General features: G+C 46.2%; 5 protein-coding genes across 5 annotated transcripts; 2 read left to right on the top strand and 3 right to left on the bottom strand.

Moving 5' to 3' along the window:
• Window positions 1-17: 17 nt before the first annotated feature.
• HD556DRAFT_1451838 (uncharacterized protein) lies at window positions 18-1,454 on the bottom strand (the record flags this gene model as incomplete). Its single annotated transcript, XM_041308042.1, has 6 exons — window positions 18-175; window positions 227-462; window positions 518-803; window positions 854-992; window positions 1,052-1,287; window positions 1,343-1,454. Coding segments are annotated over 6 exons (1,167 nt in total), but the record flags the coding sequence as incomplete, so codon positions are not given.
• An 8,771-nt stretch (window positions 1,455-10,225) lies between these two features.
• On the top strand, window positions 10,226-11,003 carry HD556DRAFT_1451835 (uncharacterized protein; the record flags this gene model as incomplete). The annotated part of the gene is made up of 3 exons (XM_041308041.1): window positions 10,226-10,305; window positions 10,373-10,543; window positions 10,598-11,003. 3 exons carry the CDS (start codon window positions 10,226-10,228, stop codon window positions 11,001-11,003), a joined length of 657 nt encoding a protein of 218 aa, XP_041151866.1.
• A 138-nt stretch (window positions 11,004-11,141) lies between these two features.
• On the top strand, window positions 11,142-14,814 carry HD556DRAFT_1435459 (uncharacterized protein; the record flags this gene model as incomplete). The annotated part of the gene is made up of 11 exons (XM_041305438.1): window positions 11,142-11,163; window positions 11,548-11,735; window positions 11,832-12,164; window positions 12,213-12,406; window positions 12,459-12,624; window positions 12,685-12,833; window positions 12,884-13,281; window positions 13,330-13,506; window positions 13,553-13,691; window positions 13,741-14,399; window positions 14,453-14,814. 11 exons carry the CDS (start codon window positions 11,142-11,144, stop codon window positions 14,812-14,814), a joined length of 2,787 nt encoding a protein of 928 aa, XP_041151865.1.
• A 2,700-nt stretch (window positions 14,815-17,514) lies between these two features.
• Window positions 17,515-21,249, bottom strand: HD556DRAFT_1315126 (uncharacterized protein; the record flags this gene model as incomplete). The annotated part of the gene is made up of 13 exons (XM_041301088.1): window positions 17,515-17,579; window positions 17,756-17,773; window positions 17,796-17,822; window positions 17,882-17,977; window positions 18,060-18,305; window positions 18,345-19,081; window positions 19,132-19,243; window positions 19,313-19,495; window positions 19,547-19,941; window positions 19,995-20,140; window positions 20,193-20,355; window positions 20,780-20,895; window positions 20,956-21,249. 13 exons carry the CDS (start codon window positions 21,247-21,249, stop codon window positions 17,515-17,517), a joined length of 2,598 nt encoding a protein of 865 aa, XP_041151864.1.
• Window positions 21,250-21,311: 62 nt separating this feature from the next.
• HD556DRAFT_1193467 (uncharacterized protein) lies at window positions 21,312-21,488 on the bottom strand (the record flags this gene model as incomplete). The annotated part of the gene is made up of 1 exon (XM_041296231.1): window positions 21,312-21,488. A coding segment is annotated over one exon (177 nt), but the record flags the coding sequence as incomplete, so codon positions are not given.
• Between the last annotated feature and the right edge of the window lie 4,445 nt (window positions 21,489-25,933).

The following is a 25,933-nucleotide window of genomic DNA, read 5'->3' as shown; positions in this document are numbered from 1 at the left end:
ATCGAGGATGACGCCACTGTTAAAGCATCACGTGGGATTTTCCCAAAGGCACCATCAGATGTATCAGGCGTCTGTGATACATGTCCATCAGAGCTTTCTTTCCATGGCTCAGGCTCTAGTGTTGGCTGTCGACTCGTACCCAAAACACTTCCTTCTTCCTTCGCTGTTGCCACCGCTATCAAGCCCCAAGTCAGAAACATTCCGAGTTTCGGTTTCACGGACTTACGAAACACACGCTTAACGAACTCTTTCCATGGTCGCATGATCCCTGAGTTAAACTCAGGATACGCGAGGTCGAACTGATTCCCAATTTCGGTCGCACCAACATGAAAGCTCTGGACATCAATCTGCCCGCCCATTGCTGGTGTTGGGCCACCCATGAGAACTGTGAAAACGAGACCAGTGAGTCTCTGGAGTTCGTCGAAGAACTCAGAGAGGACACCAGGTAGTTTATCAATATATCTGGAGACACGAGGTGAGTGCTTGTATCCACTTGGATATTGTAGATGCAACTAACACTTGATGGTCAGCTACCCCTGCGCCCTTCGCCTCTTCCCACTCTCTCTTCTTCTTCTTTTTGGCTTCTTCAATGAATTCCGCCACCTGTTGTTTGACCTCATCGGACGCTGAGTGATACAGCAGGCTCGTTTGCTTCCTGATAACGGCTATATTTGATGGCATTCTAACCTCCTTATTCTCAGCTGCAGCATTTGCCACAGCTTCGGCCCTTGCTCTCTCAATGGCGAGATTAAGAGTAGGTTTAATCATGTCATCGAAGAAAAGCTCGAGAACGCCTCCGTCACCTGCGGACCACGAACATGCCTCGCACTGCTGATCATCTGAGCGACCATACTCTTTTTACTGGCTACCGCCGGTGTCAGGGATGTGCTTGCTGCGGCTACATCTGCTGTCATCATTTTATTGTTGCGGTTTTTGGTCTGACGGTTGACTTTAGATGAGCCCATATCATTTTTGAATTTATTCATAATTTGCTGACGAGTCAACGTTCTCATAAGCCCTTGCTTTCGACTTATGAATCACGGTAACGTACCTGTCGACGGTGCTCAACGGCCTTGCCTACCTCGGTCTTTTGCTCGACGGTCAATTCAACATCAAGGGGGACATCCTTAAAGACACGAAGCCATTCCGGGAATCTCGAAAACCATTCCTCGAACACTGGCTCCCAAAATCCACTATAGTTGCGCTTTGCCTGACACACTTGGTATTTGCAGCATGCGACTGAAAGAACTTCTCTTCCTCGACGGTAGCCCACTTTGGCGGTGCCATCTATTATTCATGGTGAGTGACATAATAAACATAAGGATGTCTCGTTAACACGCACTTTTTGTCCGAGATATCGTACTTTGTGCGTCGATGGCAAGCGAAATGAAAAAAGAAAGAAGCTTATTTGACCAGGAAGTGGGACCTAGTGATGTGCGTGGTGCACGGACCATCGAAGCTCGATGATTTATATTCATTGCAAGATTTAGGTGGTCAATTTCCTATCTATGTACTGTTTAGCGTGTCATACTGCTCAGGACAGCTTTGGTATGACAAACTCGGCTTTAAGGATTAAGTTGACACCAAAAATTTCAGAATTTCAAACAGTTAAAGTTCAGCGCTCAGCGCTTAGCCCCGAGGAACCAATCACTCTTTAGATCGGAGTTGAATTTAAGGTGTTCATTACTCACTTACTAGCGTGCACTCACTCACTAGCGCCCCACTTGTGATGAGTGACTCTACCTCAGCGTATCCCCCCCATGGGCCTCCCAAAGAGCTGACATTCACCATAAATGAGCTTGTGGCGGCACTAAAGCTTATTAGGGATCAGAATGGTGAGTATCTCGAGCTGTTTAGTGCAGGTTTGATATGATGTCAAATCTTTCAACAGAAATTTTTGAACGTGCCCATGACGGCATCACTGCAGAGTTTCCCTCACCGCAATTGATGCCAGGAGCCTGCCCGGCATGTGCCTTGCGGACGCATCGACGTAACTGTTATGCTTGCCATGCTGAGATTATAGACTCGGAGGCACCTTCGAATTCAGCCAATGTCCCGCTTGATCCCCTCAAGGCAGCGGTGAAGTGTTCCTTGTACAATGCTGAATATCATTACTTACAAGGTTGCCGTTGTTACTACAGACGCAGTTCCTGCAACCTGCCATCAAGCCTGAATGTAGATAATCTGTACTTTCTTGCTGTCCGTTCTTGACCCATGATATCAGTTCTGCCCTATCTCCTTTACTATGTCATTGTATATAAATTATAAAATGATATTTGCATCATCAATTTTTTCCTCCTCGCGCCTGTCAACACCATCACCAAATATAGCAGACCAGGAGGCAGAGTGCGTGCGTTATGTCCACCACCGTATAACTCGTCTAGGCAACTCTAGGCAACACCGCGATCGATCGTCGTGATGCTTTCGTTCAACGTTACGGGATTCATGGTGATGATTCCACGTTCATGCGACGACGGCAAGCCTTTGCACGGTGCATGGATGCCATCATCCCCAAGGATGATGAGGAGATGTCAGCTCGTCTTCGCGAGCGCTGGAGGTTTGATCAAGATTATGATAACTGCAGAAAGTTATTCAAAAAGATGTGATCTTGCCCACATTCATTTGTCCCGAAGTGCTGGTGCAGCGAGTGTCCCATTTAGGTCCAACTGTTACAGTGAGTGACCTCACGTGAAGCTTCAACGTTAACTTTTATCGTGTTTCAACATTCATTCATTTGCATCAACAGACTGTCAGTGACACTTCTTCATGCCAGCCAAGTACAAGACCGAAGCACAACGCCGCGAGGCTCGGTTGGTATCCAAGCGAAGGTGTTATGAAAGGTCTGTGTCAGTTGTATCATTCTGCACATCTAATTCTCAAAATACTTGTTTGTCCTAGTGTTAAGACCATGCACAAAGGGTAGGACTGATTCCAAAAGGCTTGGCTTCAGCTCATGCGCTGCGCCCCTTACCCGAGTATGTGCCCTTAACTTCAGAATGAAGTCCGGAGAAAGTCCAGTGAAGTCCGAAGGACTTCCGGAGAAGCGTGGGAAACTTCGGAAGGACTTTCCGGACGAGTGCGAGAAACTTCCGGATGAGTGCGGGAAAGTTCCGGAGGAACTTCCGGAAATTACGATGGAGTTTCGTCCTGACGGGGATATGTGTAATGGCTACTCAGGACTTGTCCTGAGTAGAAGGAAACAGAGGAAAGGCTGCAAGGACAAAGTCCGAAGCAGAATAAGTCCGGAGGACCGCGGGAAAGTTCCGGAGGAACATCCGGAAACTCGGAGGAATGGAGGATCGGATGAGTGGATGAGTGGAGGAGCGGAGGAGCGGAGCTCCGGCCTAGGGAATTCCTCCCTAGGCCTGAGATGGATGATTACTAAGTCGGAGGAATAGAACTGTTACGAGGACTCAGTGTGAAGACTAGTGCGAGGACTAATATGTGTATGATATTCAGACTGAGGAAATACAGGAGTATCTACTGGGGTTTATATACTAGAGGCAAGTCTGTGCAGATCAGTAAGCAGAGGGGTAAGGCTATGTACGAGCATGTGGAAATGTATTAGAAAATAAGACGGATCATAGGAAATGAACTCGGAGATGAAATGAGGTACGGAAAATGAGGAAGTCTAACTCAAGAAGGAACATACAAAGGGATAAGGCACGGAAGATAGACGCGGGTCGGATCCGGATGTCCGGAGATGAATGCGTGATAGGTCTGGGTCCGGAACGCAAGGAAGATAGACGTGGGTCGGGTCCGGATGTTCGGAAGTCCGGAGACAGGTGATTACCATAAGGGGATGGGCGCTGATTTAAGGTTTGGGTTCGGACATGACAGATAGGTCGGATCCGGAGATCCGGAGATGTGGATATCAGATCTGGCGTCCGGATATCAGATGCAGGAGTACAGGGATCCGGACGGATAGAGGATTGGGTCTGGAGACATGGACAGGAGGTCCGGAGGTCCGGATGAGGCGTGGGAACGTCGTCAGATGTTGGTCCGGAATGCGGGATATGACAGTATCCCCCCTTTAAGGCCGAGCCCTCGAGGCTGAAGACTCAGGATGTCTGGAACGGAGATTGCTGGTATATGGCAGAGGACAATGATGGATGGATTCCGGAGGATTGGTTCCTATGAGCTGAAAATCTCCGGAGGTTTCGGAAATGTTCCTGACACACACATGGTTCATTATGATGCCTAGTACTTCATCTGGAAAACTGGACATCATAGACGGTGGTGAAGAATGGTGATGTGATGTGAGGACAAATAGGTTTCCGGAGTGGAAGTCTGGAACACTTTGAGGATAATTCCGAAGGTGACTGGAAGTCCGGAAAATGCGTGGGAAAATCGGAGGAAGCTTTCAGAGCGGAGGAGGTTGTATCAGGGCAGTGGAAATGCAGCGAGTGCAGGACAAGAGGGCAAGAGTGGATGCGATGCAGGCCTCTTTCTGATGTGACGGAGGAGTCCTGTGAGACATATCTTTCTCCATGAAGCAGAGCTTGTACTGAGGTACAGCTAAGGATAAGTGCATCATCAGAAATCCGGAAATTAGCCCCTATGACCGGAAAATGATCGGAGATGTAATCGCATGATGACTGATGAACTTCTGGAGTGCAGGAAGTGAGAAAGGAGCGCTATGAGGCGTGATTTCCTTTGTACGGAGGTCTGAGGTTGAATGGATTTCGATCAGCGATGTGTGCTATCACTCGAGCCGGAAGTGCGTCAGAGGAATCTGCTGGATATGACTGTGAGCTTCCGGAAATTAGCCCCTAAGACCGGAAATGTTCCGGAGCTTTGGTTGCACACTGCGAGAGGTCATGGGCGGAGTTTCCAGGTGCACTGAAAGTTAATGCAAATAGCAGGATTTTGCACCCGGTGCGAGGCTTTTTGATAAACACGCATGGTGGATGGAAATCCTGATGATGGGGCGGATGGATCCAAATGGTCCGGAGTAGGGCTATGGCGTGGGAACCAACAGGAGTCGGACGGAAGGATGATGATAGCGGAGGAATGGGTCGGAAACATGGAGATCAGAAACACAAAGGGTCAAAAATGCGGAGGGTCGGAAATGCAGAGGAAGGATGGGAGTACAGAGAGGATGTCTTTCCGGAATATTCGATATCCATTGGTACAGCTGCTAGAGCAAAAGGATAGCTAGTGTATAGGCTCATAAAGGACGGAGCAAGCTGTTTGATGGGCCGGAGATTGCGTGGATTGACAACATCTGCAAAGACACGATTTTCCGATGGAACTCCGGAAATGCTTTCCAGGAGGTTTCGGAAGGGATGCAACAGACTGGAAATCAATGGTCCGGAGGTCAACACTGGTCAGGTGGAGGTGGATATTGAAATGGACCGGCTTCTTCTAGCTCGCAAGTCCTGCAACAGGCAACTGCGTTAACTAGGGATATATAGTCGGTTTTATCGGTGGAGGTGACACAGTGGACTTGGAAGTGGTTTTGTCAGATTAGGGTCGGATGTGGTCGGAAAACATGATAGGAGGTCCGGATGTAAGTGTTTGGCAATGCCAGGGTCTACCGTGAAATATCCGATGGGAGTCAGAACAGATATTGAGTCGGAAAAGCGGAGGAAGAGAACAGATCATCGGAGGAGATGTATGTGATATGACAGAGGTGTTTGCAAGTGGTTTGGAATTCCGGAGTTCCGGATGATAGGGGCTATGGCGTGGAAACCCATAGGAGGTGGATCGGAACATAGAGGAAGTGAGGTGGAAGTGCAGTCAAACACGATGGAACACTAGGCAGTGAAGTCAAATGCATCGGATGACTATCAATGGCCTAGAAAGATCACGGATGAATAGTTCCGGATGTATTCCAATGATATGCAATGTAATGTGCGCTTTTCCCACGGTTTTCCGGAGCTGATCCGGCCGGAAATACAACTGAATGGTCCGGATAGGTTATGGCTCAGATAGAAAAGCTGCACATGCATGGATGATTGCGCAAGACAGTGGAAATTGTTCCTTTATGGGACGGAGCAAGTAAATTCCGGGTGGAACACAGGCTGATGAGGGTGAAGTGAATACTCAAGCGGAGTCCCTATCCCCCCTTTTGGGAGATGTTTCCAAACATCAATGGAGGAAAAATGGGCACAGGGTTCCGGCAGGAGCTTTGGATTTTCGGAGGAAAACTGGACATGAGTCACAAGAGTGAACAGAATGGAACGGAAGATACAATGCAACGCAGGAACTGTAGTGCTAAAAACTCCGGAGGTATCACCAGTGCTTTTCTGGATCCGAAACAGATTCCAGAGAAGACACTATTGAATGGTGAGGGACTTTAAGACAGGAGCGGAAGCGGGTCCGAAGCAACTACAAGCTATTGCAAAGTATATCCATTCCAAATGGAGGCGGTCCAGAGACAAGGGGTGCATCGGAGGTAGGAGTAGGAGCCTTCATGAAGAAAGCCACCGGAAATCCGGAGTATTGAGCTCCGGAAATAGGGGTAAAGGTCGGACATTGGTATCCGGAGAAAAAAGGACGGGAGGACAGATGGAAGGATTGCAGAGTGGAAAAGTGAGGACGGAGGATGGACAATTGTATAAAACATGTCCGGGCTATGGCATGGAATACCCATAGGAGTGTTTCGGATCCGGAGCAGGTGTAACTTGTCCTGGAGCGGAGGAGTGAACAGATCTTTCGGAAACATGGAGATTTGACAATGGAATGGACGGATGAGCTATAATGCGAAGAAATACTTTGGTACTGAAAAGTCCGGACGTCCGAAGATATCCAAAGATATCCGGAGCTTATCCGAAGCTATCTGAAGCTATCCGGAGCCATAACACGAAGGAATACTTTGATACTGAAAAGTCCGGACGTCCGAAGATATCCGAAGCTATCCGGAGCTTATCCGAAGCTATCCGAAGCTTATCCGAAGCTATCTGGAGCTATCTTCAACAATTTCCTGGACCCGGAGGAAAATGGGCAGGAACTGGAGTGGACGTGGTATCAGTAACAGTAAAGAACAATCGCAAAGCATGTTTATTCTGATCCGGAAAAGTTCAGAGATGACAAGGAGCAAACCGGAGTTATAGATCGGAGGGGCGGAGACCTTCATCAAGAAAGCCAATAGAGATCCGGAGTTACAAAACTTCCGGAAAATAGGGGTAAAACGCGGAGGGGTTTGGAAAGTTGTTGATTTCGGACGGGAAGTCGGATGTAAGACTGACAGGCTTCTGGAGAGGAACAGATGGTTTTCCAGGACCTACTCCCGGAGAATGAATCGGAGGAGCTCCGGAGTTTTGGTTCGAAGGTCCGGAGGTGGATAATGAAGCCAGGAAATGGTCAGGAATTTGCATAGGATGTAACGGAAGCAAAATTCCTATCCTCCCTTTCGGGAGACATTCCCAATGTCGGAGGAGAATCAACAAAGAACTTCCGGACGATGGAAGGGAAAATAGGGGCTAGAGCGGAGGAAAGAGTGCCATCCGGAAATGGAGGCAGGAACCCGAGCGGGCCATTGTCAGAGGAATCAAAACCCGAACACTTGGCAGGAAAACCATCATGAAAGACGGAGTTCCCCTACAAGGAGGGTAATGGATACCAATACAAGGTGAATGCTAAATGGGTGGCGGATATGAATGGTGGATAGGGGTCCGGACTTTGACCGGAGGAGGTGCCATCCAACATGGAGGCGGACTGGAAATCAACCAGTGGAGGGAAAACATGGCTAGTCCGAAGATAGGGGTTCCGCAAAAAAGCGGATTTGACGTCGGAGGTCTAAGGCATTTCCTGTAGTACCAATCGGAAAGGAGGTCTGCAAAATACCCTATTGATCAACGGATCATGGTGGGTGAGCAAGTATATTCTAGGTGGTACGAGGAGAATCCAAATGAGTTGAATGTTTGAGACATTCCGGAGTTGACTTTGCCAGTTCAGGAAATAGTTCGGAAATGGAAAACGTCGGAGTTACAGGGAACTGTGGGGCATTGGAAAGATAGGATCGGATCAGGGAATTACAGGACACAAAGTCCTGAGACCTATTTGTTCTGCCACGGAGGTGGCAATCCTGTTTGGTTTCAGGACCGGAGTTTCGTGGTACTGAAGTGGAAATGACAGCAGAGCATGAAGGGTGGAAATTGAGCATTCCGGCGGGTGTTTTTACTGATGCAGGGAATGGAGAATGAGCTCCGGAAAATCCAGAGTTTGGGTCGGAAATAGGAGGCAGGAAATGGAAGGTTCGGAGGAGGAATACACAGTTTCCAATGGACGGAGTCGGATCCGATTTCAGGTATGATCTAAGGATTCAGTATACTCGGTAAGGTGTGAGTCTGAATATACTGTTAAGACCATGCACAAAGGGTAGGACTGATTCCAAGGGGCTTGGCTTCAGCTCATGCGCTGCGCCCCTTACCCGAGTATGTGCCCTTAACTTCAGAATGAAGTCCGGAGAAAGTCCAGTGAAGTCCGAAGGACTTCCGGAGAAGCGTGGGAAACTTCGGAAGGACTTTCCGGACGAGTGCGAGAAACTTCCGGATGAGTGCGGGAAAGTTCCGGAGGAACTTCCGGAAATTACGATGGAGTTTCGTCCTGACGGGGATATGTGTAATGGCTACTCAGGACTTGTCCTGAGTAGAAGGAAACAGAGGAAAGGCTGCAAGGACAAAGTCCGAAGCAGAATAAGTCCGGAGGACCGCGGGAAAGTTCCGGAGGAACATCCGGAAACTCGGAGGAATGGAGGATCGGATGAGTGGATGAGTGGATGAGTGGATGAGTGGAGGAGCGGAGGAGCGGAGGAGCGGAGGAGCGGAGGAGCGGAGGAGCGGAGGAGCGGAGGAGCGGAGGAGCGGAGGAGCGGAGGAGCGGAGCTCCGGCCTAGGGAATTCCTCCCTAGGCCTGAGATGGATGATTACTAAGTCGGAGGAATAGAACTGTTACGAGGACTCAGTGTGAAGACTAGTGCGAGGACTAATATGTGTATGATATTCAGACTGAGGAAATACAGGAGTATCTACTGGGGTTTATATACTAGAGGCAAGTCTGTGCAGATCAGTAAGCAGAGGGGTAAGGCTATGTACGAGCATGTGGAAATGTATTAGAAAATAAGACGGATCATAGGAAATGAACTCGGAGATGAAATGAGGTACGGAAAATGAGGAAGTCTAACTCAAGAAGGAACATACAAAGGGATAAGGCACGGAAGATAGACGCGGGTCGGATCCGGATGTCCGGAGATGAATGCGTGATAGGTCTGGGTCCGGAACGCAAGGAAGATAGACGTGGGTCGGGTCCGGATGTTCGGAAGTCCGGAGACAGGTGATTACCATAAGGGGATGGGCGCTGATTTAAGGTTTGGGTTCGGACATGACAGATAGGTCGGATCCGGAGATCCGGAGATGTGGATATCAGATCTGGCGTCCGGATATCAGATGCAGGAGTACAGGGATCCGGACGGATAGAGGATTGGGTCTGGAGACATGGACAGGAGGTCCGGAGGTCCGGATGAGGCGTGGGAACGTCGTCAGATGTTGGTCCGGAATGCGGGATATGACACCTAGGCACAAGCTTGATGAACGCTTGAAGGCCCGAACTCGTTGGCGTAAACACGTTGGAGCTACAGCGGTACGTGACTTATATTAAACTTCCCCCAATGACACTTACATACCATGCAATCGGCCAGGTCACACAACAACTTTTGCAGCAGCTCGATAACATATGGCTTGACCTAGGTTATCGTCCCGGACCTTCTCAATACGCTGTGCTTGAGGCACGCAGTTTCACACTCGTTCAAGATGCTGACAATCTGGGCTGGCCGTCTACAAGACCATCCTGCGAGGGAATGGTGTCAGACGCCCAACAACTTCTTTGCAAAGCTCGCGAAGTGCTTTCTCATAGCTTGAATACAGATGGGGCCTGTTCAGACTATCTTTGCTCAGGCGCTGCAGCTGCCGTGGATGTGGTTGAGTTGGATTATGATACATGGGAGGAAGCCTTGTCTTTGATGGACAATAGTGTAGAGACTTACTTCGATCTTCTCAAGTATAATGGTCTTGCGTGGCAGAAAGCTTTGAAACCTTGCAGCTGAATTTTTATCTAATTATTACTCGTTCATGAATCATTGCGGTCCTTAGTTTTATTCTTGTGAAATACTACTGAGATTCCACTCTTTCATGCCATACTCAAGAAGCTATGGTGCTCACCGCTTCTTTTCAACTTCTTCAACCAACCACCACCACACCGTTACACCTCTGCAGCTAAAATCATGCCGCGTCCTCTTATTGATAAGGCACTTGAGGCTAAACTGCAAGAAGGTCGTGATAAACGCAGACACTATTATGCAAAGTAAGTCTAACCGCTTTTATTAATTGTCTCTGGTGGTTCCTGACTGGTCAACCGATTGAAGAAACAGAGATGTAATCCTAAGACGGCGAAGGGAGTTTCGTGTTGAAAAGAACACGGGGCAGCCATCAGAGCTCGAGAAAGCCATTGCAAGAGCTCTGCATGGATACGACTCGGATGAAGATGGTGATGAGCCGGAGACAGGCAATTTCAGCGACATTGAGGAGAACGATGACCCACCGTACGTTGTTTTATAAATAGAAAATGAAATGAATACAAAATTAACATCCCACAGATCGGATCTCACAGGATGTCTGCTCACCCTCAAAATGATCAAAGACGAAATGGTGTCTTTGATTACTGAACCCTGTGCATTTGCTGAGGGTGTCTTACTTCAATTTGTCAACAGCATCACATACACAGACGACCGTGCCGATAATGGTGATAAGACCATTGTCACCAATATGACGGCCACAGTCCAAGGCTTGCTCAACCGCTCCATCACTGTTCAAGATCAAATCCTTACTTTTTGCGGTGTCTCAGCTGAGTTTCGTGCTGCTGACACAGTCACTCGTTACCTCAGTACTACCCTTGCATACTTGGAGGATATCGAGTTTTTCCTCGACGTGGAGGGAGTTTCGGAGCTGTGTGTTGCTCACTCGATGGGCGAGTTGATGTACCAGAAGCGTCTTCGTGTTTGAGTGGCCTTCACGCAGTAAGTTAACGGTTGTTGTAATGTAGCTTGATTTTATTGCATATCAATACAGCAGATGCGTCAGATATATTTTTACTTCAACAAATCGCATGTCGGACAGCCTTAGGTAAAGTTCACACGTGGCATGCCTGCAACGATTTTCACAGGTTTGCCCACTGTCAGCAGAATGAAGCACAGACGCGGACGGCCATCCAAAAGACCACGAGTCAGTCAGTACGTGGAACACTCACATGATGGCAACATGGACTATCTTCGGCATCGCTCCTTTGGTGTCAATGACTGCGGTTCTTTGTCCTTGCGAACAACATTCGTGGCATCTCAACCTGACGCAGTTCAATCCTGTCCTGAACCATCACTCGATTCTTGGGAGGAGACAGTGCCGAGCGAGCCCGATGACCCGTCCTTTGAAATCATGGACTCAATACAAATGACTACCATGACAAAAAAAAGAATACAGGTGTGTACACTCGAATACCTTGGTTATCAAGCTAATGTTGGACAGAACGTTCCCTTACTTCAGTGGATACCAGAACGCTCCTCATTCCTAGACGAGATGATACGTCTAGAGGGCCGTGGTGATGAAATCCCTCGAGGAACTTGTAGTTGCAAGGGCGAAGAACCATTACTTTACCGCTGCAAGGATTGCTTTGGAGTGGAAATGGTGTGCCGTGCATGTATTCTTCAACGGCATGTGCATAATCCACTCCATAGAGTCGAGGTACGTTCATCAAGCATTAGTCTGAGCTGCTGGACTTGGAAACTCACTTGCGCTTAGGAGTGGTGCAGCACGTTCTTTGTGTGAGTCTCTCTGAAGCTGCTCGGCTTGCGTATCCAGCTAGGTCACAACCCGGGAGAGACATGCTATAATCCTGAACCTGCCGCCGGTGATGATTTTGTTGTCATAGACGTCCATGGTATCCATGAAATCGGCCTTGACTTTTGCGGTTGTGAAACGGCCCAAATTCATTACAAACAGCTTATTCGGGCTCGTTGGTTTCCAGCTACTACATTGAATCCTCAAACTGCCGCCACATTCGCACTCATGGAGTTCTTCCACCTCCTCACATTTGAATCAAAGGTATCAGCATACGAATTTTACCACAGTATCGCTAGACGGACAGATAACACCGGCACCACACCAATTAGGGTATGTCTGCATCAATATTGGCTGATTTTCTGCTCACCGCTATTTCAGGATCGTTATTCAGCTTTTATGCGAATGGTTCGTCAATGGCGCCACCTCAAGATGCTCAAGCGAGCAGGAAGAGGCCATGATCCCAGCGGCGTGGATGCAACTTCTGCTGGAGAATGTGCCGTACTCTGTCCTGCGTGCCCTCACCCTGGAAAGAATTTACCTGAGGGCTGGGAGGATGCATCGCATGATATCAGGTATGTTTGGAGGCACGTTTATTGCTGGGCCTTTGCTAATAATATTCATTAGATGGAAGTATGCTCTTTTCCTTGCCATTGACGCAAATTTTCGGCTTAAGCGGAAACTTGTCTCGAGCGATAATGTCGATCCGAGTCTCAACGCCGGCTCATGCTACTTTGTCGAAGAGAATGCTTACAAACAATATCTGAGTGAGCGTGGTTGTGAGCCACAGGAGGTATAGTAATATTTCACCATTGCGCACACTCAGGCTTAATCTGTTATGTTCCTATCACAGAAAAGCTCGTGTGTCAGTCATAATGCCGTGAACATGGCTGACACAAAATCATCGAGGGGGCTTGCAGCCACGGGCGTTGGGACCGTGGACTGTGCGAGGCATGATATGAAGCTTCCTAACGGAGTCGGCGATTTGCAAAAAGGCGAAAGGTATGTTTGGCGACATTTCTCGAGCCTCATAGAGCTAACCCTAGCACTAGATATCTCAACATGGACTATCTGGTCTTTTCAGTGATGGTCGGGTTTGCCGTAGTGGTATTCAATCTATCATACGACATCGCCTGCCAATGGCACAAGAAACTATGGCCTCGCATGGCGTCAATGCCACCCCGACTGCACCTCACTGACCGCGATAACAAGACCATCCGTTTTTTCGTACCCAAATTTCATCTTAACGCTCACGTTCAATCGTGTCAAACGGCATTCTCATTCAACTTTGGGAAGAATGTTGGACGTACAGACGGAGAAGCACCTGAGAGAGGGTGGGCAAACATCAATCGTGTGGCGTCGAGTACCAAAGAAATGGGGCCAGGAACATGCCGCGATACTCTGGATGATCATTTTTCGGACTGGAATTGGAAAAAAGTCACCATGCTCGGTAGGTTTCTTACTGGACTGTTTCATTTGCAATCTCACATATTTACAGGTCAACGCATGCTTCGCAAAGTCAAAGAAGCCTCGAGAAGAGCTAAACTTCATCGAGAAGAGCTCAGCGAACTTCAGCGATCGATTCCAGCATCATCGCTCTCTGTGTGGAAGTTGGAAATTGAGGCATGGGAGGAGGATAGCACGCAGCCCAACCCATTCGAGAGCAGGGTCATCCGTAAGTCGTTTTCTCTACTCGTTTTTCCAAAACTGACGTTTGACAGCCATGACTCAAGCTGCTGTACGCCGCCAGCTGGCTGAGAAGGAGGCTGTAGACTTACAAGCTGGGGTGGATGTTTCGTTGCACGCCGACATTTCACCAAGTCTTCTCATTGCATCAGGCATTGACTTGCAGGATCAGCAGTAAGTATTACAATATCATTAGAACCTCCTCTCACGAAAAATCATACAGACGGCGTTTGGCCGCGGACATTTCTGCACTGGGTCAGCATGCGACCGACATACAGAAGACCAAGATATTCAATCAAAGTAATGCTCTACAACGCCGATTGGACATGTGGGCTCAGATACAAGTCCTTTACATGCCCGCCGTTGCTCCAATCCGCGCTATGGAGGACGCTTGTCGTTCTGAAGGCACTGCAGCACTCAAGCCAGAGTCATTTCAACTCAGGCTACCATCCCAGCTGGCCCCGCACCTTCCTTGCAACCAACAACTTCGTGAATGTGAATGGGAGCTCCGGTATGCTCAAGCCCATGACGCATTGAACGATGTTCGACAGCATATCCGTCTATTCACCCACCTCAATACATTCAGGACGGCGAATGTACGGGGTCAACGTGCCTCTACTCGTGCACGCACCGCTCTCAATCTCGCAGAGCAGAAGAAGCGTGCAAGCAAGGCTAAATACGATGCTGCCCGGGATGCACTTACTGCCCTCGCTCCCTTACTCGGAAAATTCGGCTGGACCGATATCATGCGCCCTCTTGGATGGACTGACATGAGGCCCATGGGCGACTTCATTCAAGGACAATCCGAAGGTACTCGTGATATACCGTGGATATGGAAGACACCTGGAGTGCTGCAAGACAACGACGAGGGACTTCAAGATTGTACGTACCATGATATTTTTGAAAGCACAGTGAAGCTGACGGATGGCTGGCAGGTCTTCGCATTGAGTGGTGCAAGGCAAGAGCGCAAGAGGCGCGTTGGTCCGAAGAATTGCTGCTGTTGCTTGAAGAGATGCAGAGGGTACTAATGTTCTTAACTTGGCAGGGGACGTGGTGGTCTGGACTAGCTTCGGCTCGCCATCAAGAGAGATTGGCTGACAGTGAAGGGTCCAGGGCATACGCAAACCGACAATCCGCGCTTCGAGAGGCTATGGCGGAAAAATTCAGACAACGCTGGGCCATTGTCCCTGCTGTCGTAGCCGCTGAGCTAGATGACGATGGCACACTGGACATAGCTGATACCGATAGCACGATGCTCACTATTGAAGGCCCTCCACCATTAGCTGTAGAAGATTAGTTATTCTGTATTCATCATACCATGCGGCAATACATTGATGTATCAGTTATCTTGAGGCTCGAGTATAATGTATCAGCTCTCTTGAATGTATCGGCTCTCTCGAATGTATGATTGTGATGTATCAAGTATCGAATGTATCGTGATGTATCAAGTATCGAAGAATGTATCAGAAATGATGCATCTGACACTGTTCAGTGCATGGTGAGTCACTGGATTTTTGTACCCGATTTTTCGCGGTGCTACCAGTATTGATACATCTAAACTACAGCTACTGGTGCTCATTGTGCAACAACGTTGCGGGTTGACTCGTTTGAAGTGATGTGAAAATATGTCCGAATCCATATTTGTGATCTCGATCTCGAATGTAAGTAGCCGCAGTGTGGTATCCAGTTTGAGTCGACGAAGAGATAATATTGGGCTATTTCCAGGCGAACATTTGGAACCTAGAGCACTGTGCTTCAAGTTCAAGATCAGCGAAACCGAGTCTGGGAGGACAGGAGAATTTGAGGTAAAAGTACAAGTGTATGTATATACATGCACAGGAGCTCAGAAAAATAGACAGCCAAACATACGTTGAACGCCAAACACGATAATGTGGTGTAGATGGTTTGGAGATAGAGCAGGGAAAGTAAACGACCTTGATGGAAACGCAGGCCCGGCCCGATGTTATACAAGTAGTGATATACAGTTTATCTAAGACATACAGACTCGAAATCACGGATGCGGCCTGTGTTTAAAATTAGTTCATGGAGCGCGATTTGAGGCTGACCATGCTCACATCTTCATGTTGTCATATGCAGTACGCTCAAAAGAACGAATATCCCCCAGACCATGGCATGTCGGTAATATCACATTGATCTTCTGTCTCGTAGTATTCAGGGTCAGGGTAGATGGGACCTGCATCAGCCTTAGTAGAGCGTACAACCATGAAAGATCCTGTTGAGAAGTCACCTGTCATGTACTCCTGAACATGCATCTGCGGCACTGCGCTGGCAGATGATGATTGCAGGAGCAGCTCGCAGACCCTTCAGTCACTTTCCATGTAGAACCCTGGCTCCGGATGTGCCAAAAGTCTGTAGAATCATGGCCAGCCAGTCACTGGCCGGAGTATGCAAACTCCAGCTGGCCGGAGTATGTGGAATCAGTGTTGACTGGTGTAGATATATACATATTAGAATTACTGTAAACACAATAACTAGCCTTATGCCTACAAAATGTATAATACAGCTGGCCGGAGTATGTAGAATTAGTGTTTAGTGTTAATATATATATAAATGATTACCATCAGTGGTAGTGGCTAGCTTTATGCCTGCAAGATATAGAATTCAGCTAGCTAGTTGGCTGGCCTGATTTCACTGCAGGTAGAATCAAGCTTGCCAGTATGCAATTCTGTAACCAATGACTGACCAGCCTTGACTCCACTGTTGTAGAATCAAGAATCAAACTGGCCAGGACACAATGTTGAAACTGATAACTGGCCAGTCTTGGTTCTACATGTTGTAAAATCAAGTCAGCCAGTCACTTGTTATTAAGTTGCATACTGGCCAGATAGCCTGTACAACATGTAGAATCAAGACTGGCCAGTTATCAGTTCCAACATTGCATCCTGGCCAGTTTAATTCTACAACCGTAGAATTAAAGCTGGCCGGTTTAATCCTATAGAAGAATCAAGCCTGGCTAATTATTGGTTTGGGATTTCTATACGAGTACTAGTCATTAGTTACAGAATGTCATACTGGCCAGTTATCAGTTTTAATATTGCATCCTGGCCAGTTTGATTTTACACCAGTAGAAACAAGGCTGGCCAGTTATCAGTTCCAACATTGCATCCTGGCCAGTTTGATTTTACACCAGTAGAAACAAGGCTGGCCAGTTATCAGTTCCAACATTGCATCCTGGCCGGTTTGATTTTACACCAGTAGAAACAAGGCTGGCCAGTTATCAGTTCCAACATTGCATCCTGGCCGGTTTAATTTTACACCAGTAGAATCAAGGCTGGCCAGTTATCAGTTCTAACATTGCATCCTGGCCGGTTTAATTCTACAACATGTAGAATCAAGACTGGCCAGTTATTAGTTTTAATATTGCTCGGTTTAATTGTACAATAGTAGAAACAAGGCTGGCCAGTTATCAGTTCCAACATTGCATCCTGGCCGGTTTAATTCTACAACATGTAGAATCAAGACTGGCCAGTTATTAGTTTTAATATTGCTCGGTTTAATTGTACAATAGTAGAAACAAGGCTGGCCAGTTATCAGTTCCAACATTGCATCCTGGCCGGTTTAATTCTACAACATGTAGAATCAAGACTGGCCAGTTATTAGTTTTAATATTGCTCGGTTTAATTGTACAATAGTAGAATCAAGACTAGCTAATTATTGTTTTGTAATTTCTATACTAGTCATTAGTTACAGAATTTCATACTGGCCAGATAGCTTGTACAACATGTAGAATCAAGACTGGCCAGTCATCAGTTTTAATATTGCATCCTGGCCGGTTTAATTGTACAATAGTAGAATCAAGACTGGCCGGTTTTCAATCACAACATTGCATCCCGGCCGGTTTAATTCTACAACATGTAGAATCAAGACTGGCCGGTTTTCAATCACAACATTGCATCCCGGCCGGTTTAATTGTACAATAGTAGAATCAAGACTGGCCGGTTTTCAATCACAACATTGCATTCCGGCCGGTTTGATTTTACAACAGTAGAATCAAGACTGGCTGGTTTTCAATTCCAACATTGCATCCCGGCCGGTTTAATTCTACAACATGTAGAATCAAGACTGGCCAGTTATTAGTTTTAATATTGCTCGGTTTAATTGTACAATAGTAGAATCAAGGCTGATCAGTCATTGGTTTCAGATTTGTATACTGGTCAGATAGTTCCTACGACATGTATGATCAAGACTGGCTGGTTATTGGTTTCAACATTTCATACCGGCCGACTTGATTCTGTCTATTGTAGAATCAAGGCTAACCAGTTATTGGTATCAGAATTACATGGACTGCATAGGGTAGATATAAGCTAGTTATATACTCTTATAAGGGCCAGCCATGTACATACATGCTGTAGGAACCATCTGGCCAGTCCATATCTTAAATACAATTATCTCGGCCAGCTGTAGACTACATAGAGTGGAGCTAGTGCTAGCTAAGCTACCTTGTCATTCATTAGCATTGAGAATTATCCTGTCATATTTTTCCTAGCAAAGACAGTATACCAGATCAAAGTATAAATTGACATCCATTGAAATTTTTCTCTGCCTCCTCAATAAATCTTCCCCACATCAAGACCTGCTGATAAGCATAGGCTTGATGACCAGGTCTGGTGGCTTGGCCACCCCTTCTCTCCCATTCATTCTGGTGGTACTTGAACCAGTTTATGGTCCAACCCATTTCATGTCTTACCAGCCTTAATTCCTCTTGCCATCTATTCCATCTAGCCTTAGCCTTCAACCAGTTCACCCTGTAGACTAGATCGGTTGGAGCTTTAGTGACATATCATAGAGATAAAGATTTTTTCTTACATTTATCTATCCAGGCATCGTCTTGACCTTGGCTTGCATTATTTCCCCTCCAAAACCAAGCCAGCCTGTCTGACCCTTGTCCAAATCTATTTTCTTCTGCCACCTCTTTGTCTATACTGAGCTCTGTAGGCGATATTGGCTGATAAAGACTCCCCAAGGTGGCTTTGTCCATGCCTAGACCTTCCATTGCTGACCTTGCCCTCTGATAGCTTCTTACACACTTGTCAATTTTGAGCTGACAGCGTTGAGCTTCTTGCTTTGACCTAGTCCCAGCCCATGTAGAATTAGCACTTCGAAAATACTGACGATAGATGATGGCCTTATGACCAAGGGCCATTCGAAGCTTTTCGAGGCAGTCATTGGCTTGGCCCTTTCGAAGTTCTAATTCTTCAGCTTGGAGGGGACCCAGTCCGAGAGCCAATACATCCTGGTAGGGCACTGATGATGGCATCCAGATACCCATCTCTTCAGCCAAGATTTCTTCGTCAATATACTCTGAGATCTCTTCATCTGAGACCTCTCCCCAACCATTTTCATCATGACCTGCATAGCAGAATCTAGGATCGTCGGAATGCACTGTTGCAGTTCCAAGATCCATACCAGCAGTCATGGCATCAGCTGTTTCATGAAATTTAGCTATCCTAGCTGTCAATCTCTGTCGCTTCTCTTCTATAGAAACTTTCTGTCCTGGGGTTGCATCAGTAGGAAGTTGTCGAATATCTGCCCTTAGTCCATCCCTAAAATAGTACTATGTCAAACGGTTTCTCTATTTTTATTGGTTACATACTGTAAATCCTCCAGATTGATGCCAGTAATGAGCCAAGAGACTGTCCCAGGTTTGCTAGTGTCGGTATTCTCAGACTCAGTTAATTTGAGTCTAATCTCTGCCATAGTTGGAGCTAGATACAAATACTGATCAGATGTCTATACAAGAATAGCAGCCTCACAACTAGACAGAGTTCACTTACCTTTGTTCATCTGCAACTGATAGATGTCAAGATACTCTCCACATTGTTCCATGGCCTTTTTCTCATCGATCTTCCATATCGAAATCTTCTCAGGGTCCAGAGACAGAGTGAGCTCGTCAAAGGGAGACTTTGTGTCATCAACACCTTTGAGAGCCCGTTTGTACTTTTTCAAGAGAGTCTTCACTGGAAGCTCAATTGTCAAGCTTGTTCAAATGCAAAATTTGGAGGGCTTACTTATTCCCACTATTTTTTTCCAGTTTGAGTCTCGCATATGATCATCAAGAACTTCTTGACGGTGAGCCTGACTCATTGACCGAGCAGTTGGGGAGATCTTATTGAATGGTGCCCACAGAGTCTCCAAAATCTCCCCATCAACATGTCCAGCCCCTTGAATAAAGTTGAGGCTGTACCTTGCAAAGCAAGCTAATTTGTGAGCGCTAAGATGGAATTTTCCAACTGCTGGAACGATGTGCATATTTTCAGGTACAGACAAGCCCTTGCTCTGGGCTACTCTCTGTAGAAAATTAATGCTCCACTGACACCCCACATCATAAATGATGAGGGAAGAGTCTATACCAGCTGAATGATAATTCAATGCATTGCATATTGAGTAGTCGATATTCATGTGTCTAAAAATTACCTGAGCTTGCATAACATGTTGATTTGGAGGACATACACAGACCTTTCGCCCTTCTGAAAATCAACTATACTATGAGGAACAAAGCATCCATGTCGAGCACAAGCAGTTGCTCCTACACCTGTAGCTCGAAGATTGCTCCTGCTGATATTGGCTGCATTTACTGCATGATGATTGCTGCAAGAAGACCGCTACAAAGATAGTGAAGCATGAACGAAAAGTGGTTGTCATGAGCCAACTCACCTCTTTACTTTCTACAGCCGATGACAGATGAGTCTGGTATTCTTGATCTTTCACCATATACCCAAGCCCGTCTGACAAACTAATGTCCAACTGTGGTTTTCTCATTACCATATGTTGAGCAGTGAAGTTCCCGTCTACCACATATCTTTGTGAAACAAGCCAACTGTACAAACAGGTAAGCATAAGGTTAAAAATGTGCAAAAAAGAAAAGTAGAAGTCTCTCTCCGGACCAACTCTCTGGCTGGCATGTCTTTGAGTGACATCTATGCACCTCAGTTTAACCGGCCAGCATGGTTATGCATGCTATCTGTGTCAAGCTAGCAAGCCAATTTAATGTGCCGGCCGGCCTGGTTTTACATCCAGTCTATGCCATGCTGGCCAGCTTGATTAGAACATAAGTCAGTCCGGCCGGAGCTCTCGTACACTATGCAGTGTAGGGCTAGCCAGTGAGTATGATATTCTCAAGTGTGGTAGAGAAATTGAGTCGCCTCTCCTTAGAATGAGATGGATAAATGACTTGCCTTTCATATCTGGCTTGCCAGTCAGGAGGTAGGTTAATCCCAGGCTGTGGACAAGCAGGGCAAAACCAAGCCAGATCACCCTTGTCCGGTTTCTGCTCATCATTATGGGCAAAGCCAAACCATTTTCGACTCATCAAGTCTCTCCACAGTCGAGACACTCTCATAAGTTCTCGATATCGATTCTAGAAAAACAAATTGGTACTGTTAGTTTAACTTTCACCAAGAAGACTTATAAGACTTACAGGAACAGTATCTGGGAAACAGTTATTGGTCATTCGACGGATTTTTTCAAAGAAGCTGGATGCTGAAGTCTTGCACTCCAGTGCATCAATTAGAAAATGATTGAGGACATCAAAAGTAAAGGCAGTCTGTGGTCGAGTGGTACTGGCTGGAAATAATTTAGCTTTCAGCAATTGCAAATGCTGCTGACAATCGACCCCAGGACAGCTGCACCAGACAACGTTGTGCAAAAACACTCCAGTGGAATGTACAATGGTCAACTTGGTTGGTATAGTTGAACCATGAACTGTCTCCATTGGTGAAAAATGGCCTCTGCGTCCATCGGAATATTCTCCCATGCATGCATGTCGTCAGAAAATGGACATGGTTGTCCCCCATGGCCCATATACCAGATAAAACCCAATTCTTCAAGTGATGTGTCGTTGAAGCATTTCCCAGTCCACTCTTGAACCTTGTGGAAGGGCAAAAACTGGTGAGCATTGACAATGCAAGAACGACAGAATGTCTGATCTCCACTGCAAGTCAAACAGCGGAATTTCCCTTCACCAATCTGACAAGACTGGCACTGGGATACATCGGAGGGTTTCTCCAAGTCTCGGAAAGGCAGATATTCTTGGATGAAGTCATTTTGTGTCTGGTCGTAATAATCTCTATTTAGTACATCATTAAAAGACACTGAATCACTATGCTTGCCTTGGTTTTTCTTTGTGAGTTCTCTACATAGGAAACAAAGTCACCAAGGGTTTGTCTATCAAAATCTTCATGACTGTTTTGCAACCCTTGAGTGTCTTCTCTAATACGTTTACGAGGGCTGGAGGATGGAGATGGTGTTGGGGCAGTGTCATAAAGGCTATCAGCGCATGATTCCACCCAGGTTGGCTTCCTTCTCTTTCCAATGACTTGTTTATGAGACACATAGGCAACATCAAGGTCCTTGCCTTTAGACAAACGACCTCTTCCTTGGAAGGAAAATGTAGCTGCCTTGAGTCGAGTTTTTTTCTTGGGAGACATAGGGTTACGTGTGGGGGGAAAAATTGATATTATCAACATTCTATTTTTGATAGTTGAAACCATTCATAGGAATCACTAGATCACATCAACTAATCTAGTAGGTATACTGTCAAACACTTGATTTGTCCCATTCCACCCCTCCTCCTCCAAGAACCACTCCTTTCTTATCATCTACTTGTCACAACAAATAACTATCCTGCTGCCCCACCATCTGCAAAAAATAGGCCTGTGTTGGAAAGGGGGGTCTGGATACCCCGCATCTAGAGTGGATTTTATCCCTCATAAAATGGGCAATAACGAGCCTTTCTCCCGGACCCCATGGACCAATAGAATGTTGTAAAACCTTCCCGGAAATGAAGACCATTGTCCCAGGGTAATAATCCAGTTCGGCCCCAACATCTGCTAATGTCAACTTAGCCTCATGGCCACTGCCTAAACTAATCAGAAGATCAAAAAGAGAAGGTGCGCCACCAGAATCTCTGTGTGATAAAGTTGTACGATTTGCAATTATTTCCAATCCTGAGAAGATCGAGGGCCAATCACAGATGGGTGGTGATGTTCTATCAGAACCTTGAAGTTCCTCAATAATACGAGTGATTGCCAAGGTGCCTGCTTCGAATAGATCTGGAGCCGATACAGCGGTAATGGCATTCCAGAAAGATTCAGTAGCTGATAAAGCAGCTAGCCACTCTTGGACTTCCACAGACTTATAGGAAGCCGAGGTAACCATTGGGTCTTCCAGTCTCTGCAAATGAAATCAAACAAAGTCAAAAGTAGCTAAACAGCCACTAAATTTGGCCTATACCTCGTGTCTTTGCATAAAATATGCTGGTGATACTGTGACTCTGCCTGCTCCAAATTCTCCACCCCCCTCTGGGACAACAAAGCCTTGAGATCGCCAAGACTGTTGGGTGGAGGACGTAATTGTTTCAAGAAGTAAAGTCCGTAAACCCTTAGTGGCTGAGTTCACATATTCCTAATTTAATTTATCAATTGATGAGGGGAATTCCCAAGGAAGAATGAACATACAACCCGAGAAGAAGACAGAATATTTGGCAAGTAAATTGTTAAAATTTTACCTTGCCTGTCCACAATAGTAGCTGGTGCTGAAATTTTACCGATCATAGCTGCAGAAAAGTACTTTGGTAGCTGATTGGTATTAGCGAGGGGACCATCAGATTTAGGTGTAGAGACTTTGGCCATTTCGGCAAATCTGTCAACATCCCAATCCACATAATCTGCAAATGATGTGAATTTAAAACCAGGTGATATCTTGCAGAGTGAAACAACTCACAAGGATTTACCATTGCATGGGCAACTGTCAGTGCAGCTCGATTGATCTCATATTCTGAGATTGACGCAGAAGCATGGAAGTTGACATCACGTGTTGCTAAGCAACTGTCTAGCTCATGTCCAATTCTTAATCTTAAGTGAGACCATTTAATAGAGCGGATCAAATAAGGCCCTAAATATAACCTCTCACCTTGCTTTGTGTAGAAGGTGAGTTTGCAATATCCCCCCTCTGAAGATCCCTGTTGCTGATGATTTTCCCATAATTTCCTTGATCCTTGTGGTCAGAGCTGCTCTCAGCTTGATTGATTGACTCATTTGTTGGTCCATGGTGAGCAAGGAAAATTTTCAACCAGCTCGTTCGGATCAAGACTCAATTTAACTTATATGAAATGATTCCGAAAAAATTGTCCCGCGATCAAATTTGGATATATGAATGGAATCTACTGATGGAAGACTGATTAAATGAAGTCTTGCCCAGATTGTGACATAATTAGTACTGTAATAACTCGCTCAGATGCTGGAAGAGTGAAGACTAATATTGGCAGACTACCACAGAAGAATGAATGATATTCTGAATCTGGGACTACACTGTGGGATCCCTGTCTCAAATAACAGGAGACACTTCCAGCTGGAGTTCAACGCCTTGAGAGACAGCAAGGACTCACTTATTAAGAATGCAATCACAAAAACAGTAGTGTATAATAGTAAATTGGCATCCGGAGGACACCAGGACAAGTAGCAATGACGCCATATGATACAAACTGCCCTGCACCATCAGAAGGCTGACTCTTCCCTTCTGACCATGGAGGGGAGATACCTCTGAGGTTACCTCTGAGGCATATACTGGCTAGCCCGCCCTCAAAACTGTTCGTGTTAAGAGTTCTGCCTCAGAGGTAATACTTCGTTAGCTACACCTATACTGTAGGGTATTGAAAATGTTTTCTTTGTTAACCGAAGAAAACATTCTCAATACCCTGCAGTATAGGTGTAGCCAACTTACCTCTGAGGCAGAACTCTTAACACGAACAGTTTTGAGGGCGGGCTAGCCTCTAAGTGGCCTGTAGGGTATTGAGAATGTTTTCTTCGGTTAACAAAGAAAACATCTTCAATACCCTACAGTATATGCCTCAGAGGTAAGTTAGCTACACCTATACTGCAGGGTATTGAGAAACCCTGCAGGCCACTTAGAGGCTAGCCCGCCCTCAAAACTGTTCGTGTTAAGAGTTCTGCCTCAGAGGTAAGTTGGCTACACCTATACTGCAGGGTATTGAGAATGTTTTCTTCGGTTAACAAAGAAAACATTTTCAATACCCTACAGTATAGGTGTAGCTAACGAAGTATTACCTCTGAGGCAGAACTCTTAACACGAACAGTTTGGAGATACCTCTGAGGCATATACTGGCTAGCCCGCCCTCAAAACTGTTCGTGTTAAGAGTTTTGCCTTAGAGGTAATACTTAGTTAGCTACACCTATACTGTAGGGTATTGAAAATGTTTTCTTTGTTAACCGAAGAAAACATTCTCAATACCCTACAGTATAGGTGTAGCTAACTAAGTATTACCTCTGAGGCAGAACTCTTAACACGAACAGTTTTGAGGGCGGGCTAGCCTCTAAGCGGCCTGTAGGGTATTGAGAATGTCCGTCAGTCCAAAATATGCTAGCAGCCCAGGCAGATGGTGACAATGACGCCATATGATGACTCCCCTCTGTGGTCAGAAGGCAATTTCAAAGAAGAATCAACCTTCTGACCGGGAAGGGAAGTTTGTATCATATGGCGTCATGGCTACTTGTCCTAGTGTTCTGCCACCATCTGCCTATGCCAATAGTATATTTTGACTGGCAGACAATAATCAATGATAGCGTCCTTCAGCATGTCAATGGTGAGCCGCATCAAGGCAGAATTGAGATCTACATAACACATTATCTATCTAAGACATGTAGTAGATAATAGTTGCTTTGGTCTGTGCAGCGTTTGATTATTATACACTACTGTGCTTTTGCGCTTGCTTTCTTAATAAGGCTCTTTGCTAATATACACACGGTCACGTGACCTTTTCAGCCGGCAGCAAATAAAGTGCATCCATCAACATACATTTTCAAATACAAAGTACGAGTGACAATAAATTTTACTACAAGTAAGCAAACAAATAAAGTAACAAATACAAAAGGGGAGGCGAGACTTCAATGAGGGGGCCCTCCTCACCAAAGCCTCAACACTCCAGGTGAAAATGTATGTAGCAAATATATATATAATACAATACAAATTTGTCCTGTAGAAACGTTAGACCGAAATTTAAGACAAGATTAACACTTAACTAGAGAGCACTTGCCACACAAAAGTACCGGCAGGTTCAGCAGTCTAGAGAACAAAACAGATCAGTTAAGGTCATCAGGAATTGAGCGCTTACCACCATTAAAAAGTTGGAGCAGGCTATTAAAAGTCGGAGCAGGAGCCACTGACAAGTGGCATGCACTGCGATACCCCATTCCAAGAAGCAGGAGCCACTGACAAGTGGCATGCACTGCGCTGAGCCCCAGTCCCAATAAGCAGGAGCCACTAACAAGTGGCATGCACTGCGCTACCCAATTCCAAGAAGCAGGAGCCACTGACAAGTGGCATGCACTGCGCTGAGCCCAGTCCCAATAAGCAGGAGCCACTAACAAGTGGCATGCACT

Source organism: Suillus plorans (genome assembly GCF_016647745.1).
Source record: "Suillus plorans strain S12 chromosome Unknown HD556scaffold_153, whole genome shotgun sequence".
Classification (NCBI taxonomy): Eukaryota; Fungi; Basidiomycota; class Agaricomycetes; order Boletales; family Suillaceae; genus Suillus; species Suillus plorans.
This window is presented reverse-complemented; position numbering and strand designations above follow the sequence as displayed.